General features: G+C 33.9%; 1 protein-coding gene across 2 annotated transcripts in view; it reads right to left on the bottom strand.

The window, feature by feature from the left end:
- Window positions 1–2,003: 2,003 nt before the first annotated feature.
- LOC108917573 (bifunctional 3'-phosphoadenosine 5'-phosphosulfate synthase) overlaps window positions 2,004–11,068 on the bottom strand; it is a 14,402-nt gene continuing 5,337 nt past the window's right edge. For both annotated transcript variants that reach the window (XM_018724254.1, XM_018724253.1), the window contains exons 2-8: window positions 9,019–9,218; window positions 8,476–8,890; window positions 6,478–6,726; window positions 6,082–6,318; window positions 2,662–3,066; window positions 2,306–2,591; window positions 2,004–2,249 (exon numbers count right to left, since the gene is read on the bottom strand). In XM_018724254.1, the coding sequence (XP_018579770.1) occupies window positions 2,149–2,249; window positions 2,306–2,591; window positions 2,662–3,066; window positions 6,082–6,318; window positions 6,478–6,726; window positions 8,476–8,890; window positions 9,019–9,218 (1,893 nt within the window). In that variant the 3' untranslated portion in view covers window positions 2,004–2,148. The remainder of the gene's footprint in view (window positions 2,250–2,305; window positions 2,592–2,661; window positions 3,067–6,081; window positions 6,319–6,477; window positions 6,727–8,475; window positions 8,891–9,018; window positions 9,219–11,068) is intronic.

The following is an 11,068-nucleotide window of genomic DNA, read 5'->3' as shown; positions in this document are numbered from 1 at the left end:
GGATATCTTATGACACATTCATCCACATATTATAAAATGGACATCCACAATGATAACTACATTAACTACAAGTGCAAACCAAATGAAAGAATTTTTCATTATTCTTTTTACATTATCTGTCCAATTTCTCCTATTATTATTTGCTAATTTTTTTTAGGTATCCTAAATTATTTTTTTACATGTTTCGTCATTCGTTTTCTTCCAATTTATCAATTGTTATAACTCGTTTCCTTTAACTTGAAACCTTTTTATTTAAAACAATGATTGATGCTTTCATATAAATTTATATCTTAATCGAATTTTTCGATTTTATCGAAATAGAGTAGTTTTTCCCGCAATATTATCAGTTAAGAATCTTATTTATAACATCTTTTGCATACATACACTTTTGATATCAAAGAACATTGTTTGACTTCATTTGACAGGATTTTTAGAAACAAATTAATAGACCGATCGAAATAACTCATTTAGAGCGAAATAAAGAAAAAATTGTTATCTGGACTTTTATAATTGGAAATGGTGAAGGGGATTATAATAAACGTAAAAAAATTAATGCGTGAGCTGGGATGGTGCAGGGGGGTTGAAAAGGGGTGAAAAATGGTGTTGCGATTTCCGGTGTAAGTTGACATCGAAAAAGTATCTAATGCAAAAATTATAGATCATGTAAAAATCTACAACTCTTGTAGAGGTCACTTTTTAACATAACCTTTTTATTTTTCTTTTCTCCAAAAATAATTTAATTTTGACGAATCTTGGTGAAAGTATACTTTTCTATGTCTTAAATAACCACAATTTTTTTTAGATAAAAAAAATCTAGAAGGTTCCGGTCCGTCACACTTTTTTTTCAAAAAAATTTCTCTTAGAAAAATCATCCTACAGAGTTTTGCTGGTTCTCATTTTTTCTGTTTCACCTATAATTTTTTGGTACAATAAAAAAAATAATAATTGCAATTTAAAAATATGTTCAAAAATGCAAAAAAACAGAATTACTCTTGCAACAGTGAATTTTTCAGTAATTGTTAATAATTTTTTTTCCAAATTCAAAAACAATACACCAACAACTCTATGGAAAGAAAATGTGTTTCATTGTTTAACCCGAGACTTTATTTTTGTATAGTTTAAACATTGCTATAAACATCTAAATCGAATAATTTTGTGTACCAAACAGGATCATCCATACTGCTAATTTGTAATAGAATCAACAAGTTAGTTAAACTGAAGAACCGTTGAGAAATTTCTTTTGTTTATTAGAAAAAAATGCAAAACATTTCGAAAATCATAAAAGTTGTTAAAAAAATAAATAAAAAAGGAAATTCTTTTATTATTGATTGATTTACAGGAGCAAGATAAGACTTCAGTCCAAATTTCACGTCAAAATATTTAATTTTTCTCAAATCATGGATCAGCTGATTGATTCTTTGACATAACATAACTTTGGGAAAAATTAATATTTTGACGTGTTTGGTCCGAAGTCTTATCTTGCTCCTGTAAATGAATCAATAATAAAAAAATGAGCACCGACAGAAATTTTGAGGTTATGTTAAAAAGTGACCTCTGCAAACGTTGTAGATTTTTGTATGAACTACAACATTTGTATTAAATACTTTTTCTTTTGACGTCAACTTTCGCCGGAAATCGGAATATTTTGTACCATTTTTTACCCCTTTTCAACCCCCACCAACCCCGCTCACGCATTGATTTTTTTTACGTTTATTATAAGCCCCTTCGCCATTTCTAATTATAAAAATCCAAGTAACAATTATTTTTTCTCTAAGTGTACTTTGGACTATAAAGTTAAAATAGGTTTACAAACTTTAAAAATAGAGTACAATTAAAATCTCCAAATCTTGAATAAATAATTACCTACTTATTTACCTATTTCGAAACACAAATTTTCATATATAGAATTGGTAGAATTTTGATGAGATAAAAGGATTTAAAGTATAATAAAACAAAAGTATATTTTCATAAAAAATTAAAATATTATTTTAATTAAACACCTCTTTGTTTTTATTTTTATTACATAACTGATAATTATAATACTGTAATATTAACAAATATATATCCATCTACAATATGCATGCCCATAAAGTTTATTCGCTAGTGCAAAAAATACATAGTTTTTAAATAAATACAAAAAAAGTACAATCAGGACTTAGCCTCCAAAGACCGGTAATAATCTGAAATAACCTGCCACGCCTTCGGCGCCATGAAGCCATCAGGAGGATCTTCTCCAGTCCTTGCTAGTTCTGGAAAACAAACAAAATATTGGTAATAAAACGATATAACACACATCAACACTCACTTCTCATTCTAGTCCCTGAGATGAAGTCGAACTCCTCCTTCCTTTCCGGCTGGAAGAAGGTCATCTTCTTATTCTTGATATCATAAGCAGCAACCCTGAACGGTATGATTTCCAAAGCTGACAAACCTGGAGCCATCCTAAGAACGCGAGCGCCATGTGTGGAGTCGTATAGGTTGCCGTCCGGAGTGGCTTCCTTGCCTCTGGGATGCGGTACTCCCGCAGGGTCTCTGCCCACGATGTAGTGGTTGGCGCCAGCGACCATCCTCGCCTTCGCATGCCATTGTACCTGTTGAGGTGTAATTTAACAGTTTCCATAAGCGTATCTTGTCAATAATGGGAAATCACACTAGTCTTACCTCTGTTGGGCCAGCGTACATCATCGGACTGGGGAAGATGGCCAGCACTGTGGCTTCCTTGTCGAGCACGTTGTCCTCCAGCACTGCCTGGTGCTGCTTCATCCTCACCTTCAACGGTACGTCGTCGTCTTTCGTCCAACCGCCTAGAGGATTGAGCAGGAGCACGGGCTTCTTGTACCCTCTTTCATTTAGCATGCGGTTGGTGTCGGTCATGAGGAGGGCGTGGCCGTTGTGGATGGGGTTGCGTAGTTGGAAGGCGAAGACGGCGTCGGCGCCCATCTGGCGGAACCGCTGACGTAGCTGGTTGGGGGTGAGCCGGTAGTCGTCGAGACCATCGTGCCATTTTATCCGTCTGACGACGTCCAGATCGCCGCCGAGAAGCCAGTCTCCAGACTCGTAAATTAGCTAATTGAAAAAAGAGAATAATATTTTTAAAAAATAATTTTTCGGAAACTGGTATGAAATGTTGTTTAGTTTTATTTCCCAAGTGCAAAAGACATTTTTGTTATTGAAATAAAAAATAGCTCTATTATTAATTTAATTGGTTATTTTGCTTCAATATTTTTGAAAATTTATTTCATCTGTGGCCAAACAGTTTTTTGTCGCTGTGACAGTTGCGATTACGTTAAAGGTTAAAAGTATATTACAACTTCTAGAGGGTACTTTTTTATTATACTTCTTTGAAAACACCTTATTTTCATCTGTATGTATAAAGTAAGTTGGGCTTTTTCGGGCTAACCCACGGAAACAGCATACGGAAAAAGTTTTTCCGATCTCCGATTCTTTCCGTGCGCGTGCGCTGATTAAAAATACCAAATATACCTATGGCTTTAAAATAGAATGTCTATATGCTATCTGATATTTAACATCTACCTATTTTGTATTTTAATTGCCAAACACTGTATTGTCAGCGTTGTTTATTTTCTGTCAATTAAAATGCCGATAAAATATACTCAGAAGAAAATCTCGAAATTCCCGACAACATCCTAGAGCAAGCGACACAAGTGAACGCAAATTTATTACCAGTAATATCCAGAACAGGAATATAAACTTTTTACTGAATGGTGAAATCTGAACAAAAGCTGTAATTGACGATATTCTTCTAGTTTACTTTGTCGAAAACACTAAGCCTATGAAATCTTCCACGTTATCCACGTTATGAAGTCGATTCTCAATGCTAAAGAGTTGTTTGATCATAAAAGAAAATGATAACATCAACAAATATCCAAAAACTATCGCTTTCTTGAAGCGTCAAGCTGTAGAGTGTATACCGAAAAAGTCCAAAGTTTTAACAGCAGAACAAGTAACCAAATTTGTATGTGAAGCTTCAGATGAACAATATCTACTACCAAAAGCAATTTTAGTGTTTGGGATCTTTGCTGCGTGTCGAACAACTGTATAACTCATTCGAGAAAATCAAAACATTTGCGCAGAGTCTGCTTCAATAACTGCAGCTTCACAAAATGAAACTCCAAAAGGACTAAAACTGTGTAATAGTACGAATTGCACATAAACATAATCATTAATAATAACAATTCAAACTAAAAACATTGGAGCTGTTATTATTAATAGTTAATTAGTTAATTTTCAATATTCTTACTATACTTACACGGTGTTAATGATAAGTTTCAAAGTTTGGTCTATAAAAATTTTTGATAGGAAAAGTTTCAAATATTTATATTAATTATCCTGCAACTTCACTGGCATAAAAAATTGAGCGATAAAATTTGGGGGATGAAATTTTTTTAGTAGCGACTATTTTTTCATGGATAACTTATTCCAAAGTATACTCCAATGGCGTAGTTATTGGGGGAGTAGGAGACCTTTTTTGAAAAAAAAAATCGTACGCCACTGGTTGGCAATTTGTGGCAATAAAGTATTCTTGTAAAGTATTCGTAAAATTTACTGGTCTTTAGATAATTGGGAAATCAAGAAGATACTTAAGTACCTACGTTGCTATTTACCATTTTCTATTGATTGCTAAATGTGTATAACAATAAATTCAATACCTAATATTTTCGAGAGATTTCAAAACACTATATAACATCACAAGAAATGTTCAAAATGCTGTCCTTGGGATGCAATGCATGCTGCGCAGCGTCTCCGCATTGATCGTCTTACACGCCTCATAATTCCAGCCGTATTGTGTATGGTTGCCAAACCCTCTACAATGCGCTGTCGAAGTACTTCTACACTGGAGTACGATATAAAAGTAATCCATGGGATTCAGGTCGGGGGAACGAGCCGGCCAAGCAATGGGTCGGTCGTCCTCTACCAATCCAGTGATTACGATACTGATTATTCTGCAACTGTCTAACGGTAAGGCTGTAATGAGGTGGCGCCCCATCATGCGTATACCACAATAATTGACATAACCTCAATGGCATTTCTTCTAGAAGTGGTGGTAATTCTTCTTGTACTTCGAAACCTTTGATAAGTTCTACCATCAAGAGCTCTGGCTAAAAAGTAGGGACCAATCAAGTAATCGCCCACAATGCCTGCCCAAACATTCAGAGAAAACTGTTCTTAGAATCGACGTTAGGAAATAATATACGGATTTTCATCCACCCATTGGTGGTTATTATGATGACAATTCGAAATGGTTTCCCTGGTAAATTTCGCTTCATCGGTAGATATGTAATATTAATAACTAAAAATCAAACTGTTCGCATTGTTGTAAAAACCACTGACGTATTTTTTCTTTTATGTTATATTTTGTTTTTATGTTTTCGTTTTCAAAGAAATATAATAAAAATTTCGTTCATTACACGTTCAGAAATTGATTTTTCGTTACTTCCATAACTTCCCGTGTTCGGATTCGCCTCATACGAGAATTTGTCACACGCGCATGGAAAAAATCCTTATTTCCAGACTCCTAATGAAATATACTATTTTGTCTTTCTGTGGACGCATATGTCGCCTTTTTTCCAGTTATGCTCCTGCGCTGAAGTAATGTATGTCTTAAGATATAATCATTAGATATACAGGGTAAGTGAAATCTGTAGTTATAGATATTCCTTAATAGAGAGATTTTTAAAGGAAATTTTCAAGTTGAGTTTGTATGTTCTTGAGTTTATAACAAATTTAAAGTACCTTTGTCATAGCGGTGACTAGTTCAGAACCAACAATATATTTTTTATCCAGTGAGGTATTTATAGTTTTATTGGGGGATATAATATTAACGAATTTTGCAGATATAATATTATTAGTTGCATTTTTTTGTAAATAATCATTTAGCTATATCCAGTATCTGTGTTTATTGTTCAATATTTAAATTGCACGAGTGTAAAGATAAAAGTCGTTTTTTTATTAGAGATTATACATATATATCATAATTTCATAACTTTTATCTGCATTACTTAATATAAAAAGCAATAAAAGCAGTATTTTAAATCTCGTCTTTACAACCTCTCAACTTACCTTGATATGCGGATGGTCCTTAAGGGAGGTGCCAAACTGCCTGGATACCCTTTCCTCTTTCCTGTGATAGTAAACTTCTGGATCCCTAAGAATAGCGTACAACTCGTTTTCATAATACAAAGAAACCGCCTTTTTGCCTTCTATTCTGTCTTTGTCTTCTGTGGCGATCGGCAGTACGATTGGAATACTTTGATTTATCCTAGTTCCGTCCTTTTCTATAGTGTTAAAATGTAGTACCTAAATAGTAATATATCATAAAATTTCTGTTCTGAAATTATGTGCCTCAGGGTTAAATTTCTACACTACTACATCTATTAATAAACTATATCGTGCGACTTTAAAATTTAACAGGAGGTGCCAAAATATATTTCCAGTGTTACAAATGAAATTGTTTACCTGCAGGAACTCATTTTCCCTCATAAAACCCCTCAGAGGATAGGCCCATCCCTCGCTGAGTACTTGCACCCACTGTAAGTCAATGATGCCGATGTTTATCCTAGGAAAGCCGTCGGCTTCATTTATGGTTTCTTTTACTCTGTACTCTGGAACAAACAATTCCGGGACTGCGCTGTCACAACTGGAAAATATATCTCCATTTGCTAGGTTGTTGCTGGTTCCGTTTTGGAGTAATTTCGGAATTACTCCCTGGAATAAATTAAGCGAATTTCTTATAAAACACTTTCTTATTCTTTTAAGAGAATGTATAAAAGGAAAAACTTTTTTATTTTACGCAGAAAAAAGTAGGTACTTGGCTTGCTTTTTTTTAAAAAGAGGTTGTTAAGGTTACCAGAAAATTAAAAAATATGAAAATGTCGTAAGACCAGACTACTTTTATTTTTAATCTTACGAAAAGATGATATTTAGCAAAATATATACGAAAAAGTTACTTCAGTTTTTAAATAAAACAATTCGTACACGAAACTGGTTTAAAGGTCAGCAGACTTCATTTGTTTGAATCTGCCCCACAAGCAAAAATCCGTGATTGTTAAATCTGGACAACCATCTTGTTGAAAAAAAAAATAATTTCGTTAGGTCAGTGGTAAATTTTCTAATACATTAGTGACAAACAGCAAATATGTAAATTATATACGAGTGTTCAAAATATAAAGCAACACCTACACTTCTAGGTACAGGGTGATTCAGTTATAAAAAAATGTGAAATATAAAAGTTGCACGATTTTTTATGAATTTTTCGAAAATGATAGTAGAAAATCAAATGAAGTCCAAACAAAATGGCCGCGGATGTTAACATTGTTAAGTTAAATGGAACACCCTTTATATTTTATTTTATTATTTTTACATATTTGGATAGAACGTTCCCTGTAGAGCATAGTCATGTAGGGTTTGTTGGGTTAATCTCTAACAATAAGGCAGATACTATTAAAAAACGAAAAGAAGGTTTTTTATTAAGAAAATAAGACATCTTGTAATTGTTAAACCTCTTTCAGACATTTCTGCCTTTTTCAAATTATGTAAGGATTTACAGATGTAGTTTTATTATATTTTGACAGATCGGACGTTGATATGATCCAAAATGCGTATAGGTATTTTAACTAAATCTCACTAATTAGGCCGTGAGAGGCCTAATTACTTATGGACAATGTTATATGGTAGGCTGTGACAGTGACAGGTAATGTCATGACAACATTGTTATTGTTTGACAGTTTGTATTATTATTTAATTAAAATGGGTTACACAGAAGTAGAAAACTGAAATATAGGAATGAAAAGAGAGCAAAGTTCTTCTCCATACTGTATTTTAATTCGAAATCATTTTCTACTTCTGTGTAACCTATTTTAATTAAATAATAATACAAACTGTCACTCAATAACAATGTTGTCAAGACATTACTACCTGTCAATGTCACGACCTACCATAATGTCTATGTGTAATTAGGCCTCTCACGGCGTAATTAGAGAGATTTCGTTACATTACCTATAAGCATTTTGGACCGTATCAATGTCCGATATATCAAAATATATTAGGTATAACTAAATCTGTGAATCCTTACGTATTTGGAAAAAAGGCAGAAATGCCTGAAAGAGGTTTAACAATTATAAGATGCCTTATTTTCTTAATAAAAAACCTTCTCTTGGTTTTTTAGTATCTTGCTAATTGTTAGAGATGGATCCAACAAACCCTATATTACTATGCTCGAGTTATGCACGTTCTATCCTAATATGTAAAAATATATAGGGTGTTTCATTTAACTTAACAAAGTTAACATCCGCGGCTATTTTGTTTGGACTTCATTTGTTTTTCTATTATCATTTTCGAAAACTTCATAAAAACTCAAGCAACTTTTGTATTTCACATTTTTTTATAACTCTTAAAACAAAAAGTTAAAGAGGGGGTCAAAATATAGTGAATCACTCTGTACATTATTTTACTTACATTTTCTCCAAGCATCTCCAGCACCAACCTAGTGGCCTCCTCAACGCTCATATTGGCTGCCTTCAGCACCAGCTCGGGATGCTCGGGCTTCTGGTACTCCTGGTCGATCCCGGTGAACCCTTTGATCAACCCCTGCCTGGCCTTCTGGTAAAGACCCTTGTTGTCCCTCTTCTCGCACACCTCCAAGGGGGTGTCCACGAACACCTCGTAGAAAGGTAAACCGCTGCTCTCGTGAATGCCCCTGGCCACCTTGCGGTCGGCCACGAAAGGGGACACGAAGCTGCAGAGGCAGACGTGTCCGGCGTCGGCGAAGAGTTTGGCCACCTCGGCCACCCTCCTGATGTTTTCCTCGCGGTCTTCCGGGGAAAACCCCAGGTTCTTGTTCAGGCCGTGGCGCATGTTGTCCCCATCTAAGCTGCAATTGAAATTCTTTGCATCTATTTCTTTTTCACATTCACATTTTAATCTCATGATTAGTGAATCTGTGCAAGAATGTAACACTTCATAATGCGAAAATACAGCAGATTTAAAAAATCTTCTCACCTGTAGGCTGGTATGCCGTGGCTGACCAGATACTCCTCCACATTGAAAGACACGGTGGTTTTTCCAGCACCGGACAAGCCCGTGAACCAAATGGTGCACCCCCGGAAGTTTTTGTGGGGGCCCAGACCAAGAATTTGAGCCCTCTTGTCTCGACTGACATGCTGCAGTTCTGGTTTGACGTTAGTTGCTTTTTGTATGTTCTGAAAATAAACAGTCACGTTTGTGAGAACTTTCTGAAATAGTATTTGTGTTTCTGACTTTAGGATTATAATATGCCGCCCGTGATTTCACACAAATGTTAATTAGTCACAAAGAGTGCTTTTGTTACTATTTACCATAAAATATAGTATAGATTTACTGATTTACATGTTTTTCCCCAGCAAATATCATGTATAAAAAGAACTACAGAAAAACTGTTTGAAAATAGTTTACAAATATTTATATAAAAACATTTATACGAAAGCATCTGTGCTTTTTGTTTTCCATCGATGATTGTCAAATCAGTAACCGAGCTCTTGCGTCAAAACTTGCGTTAAAAGCAAAGTAGATTGTAAGTATCACAGTTGTCTGGCAACAGAAGTTTTTATAAGTCGTTTAAAGACGGATAACGTTGCGTGTCACGAAGAAGACAAGAGGATAGGTACGAAAAAAATACGTGGATTTTTACAAGAATGTTGCGAAAAGAAAAATGGTAATAAATAAACGTGTTGTGTTAGCTTATTTAATTGATAAATCAAGCATGCTTAAGTCATCAAGTGTTTGGAATTTGTACTTCATGCTCAAAGTACTGTCAATACATAGAAGGACATTGATATTAGCAAATTTCCAAAATTAATACATTTTCTAAAGAAAAAAATCTGTGAGATATAAAACAAATGAGTCTAAAATTTTTAGTTAACGAATCCTCCAATCAATAATTGTCTTGCTATGGTTGCATTCAAAATTTTGACAATTTAAATTTTTGTTAGGTACCTATATAAAAAATATTTAGCCTATGTCCAAATGATATCGCCATCACAGATTGTTCATATTATTTAAAAACCATAAATGTACTAGTTAACCTATTGGAATGCTATCTATAGAAAATGTTCCTTGCAAAATAGCTACATGTATAAAATTATCCTACTCGACATAATTTATCATTCACTATTAGGTACTGTTAAATTATTGACAGCAGCATACATTTGTTTTTCCTGGTAAATAGAGCATTTTAGTAGTGACATCACAAACGCTAAATAATAGGCAACCCATTGTCATCAAGAATTCCAAATATTTTTACCTTATTACACCAGGAAAATTAGCGAAAATAAAAGAGAAACTCGAAAAAATTCCTATCCGCGATATTATTGTAAAATTCTCCAAAGGAAGACATCTTTCATCTCGTGAGACAAAAAAATTTATTACCTAACTTTTAAACAAATAAGTGAGGAAAACAGTTTTCTCACTTTGCAGGGAACACCATCAATTTTAGCGAAAAGTGACTCGCAGACAGCTTATAGGGAGTAAAATTATGTGCAAAATGAGACTTGTTAAATTAAAATCGGTTAATAAACAAAAAAGTTATTGCAACAAAACAAGAAAAGTGCCCATTTTTTAATTTGTTTATAACTATCGCCTTTATTGTTAAAATTTTATAAAACCTATGACAAGTTGAGGGTTTTGTCATACTTTAAAAGTGTGCAAAAAGTGGACGCTGTAGGTGCAATAGTTTTCGCACAATTCAGATTGTTTATAACGGAGGCTCCAAAAGTTATGAACTTTTTAAGCCTCTGTACAGGCGTTAATTTTCAACCAAACATGATTCTGAATGCGTCATTGTAATCTTAGAGACGTAATTAAACGACCTATTAAAAAATATCACCGTTTTTTGACATTAACATTCTCAAATTGTGCATTAAAAAACCGTGCGTTTTTCGCTTATAAACAATTTGAATAACATTGTTGCTATTTATGCTATCTATCTCACCGAAAATAGATGCAAAAAAATACAGTTTTAAAATAAAAAAAGTATGCGAATTGCATTGAAAAATGTGGAAAATTAACGACTCAC

The sequence above is a fragment of the Anoplophora glabripennis genome, unplaced genomic scaffold (genome assembly GCF_000390285.2).
Source record: "Anoplophora glabripennis isolate ALB-LARVAE unplaced genomic scaffold, Agla_2.0 scaffold80, whole genome shotgun sequence".
Taxonomy (NCBI): domain Eukaryota; kingdom Metazoa; phylum Arthropoda; class Insecta; order Coleoptera; family Cerambycidae; genus Anoplophora; species Anoplophora glabripennis.
This window is presented reverse-complemented; position numbering and strand designations above follow the sequence as displayed.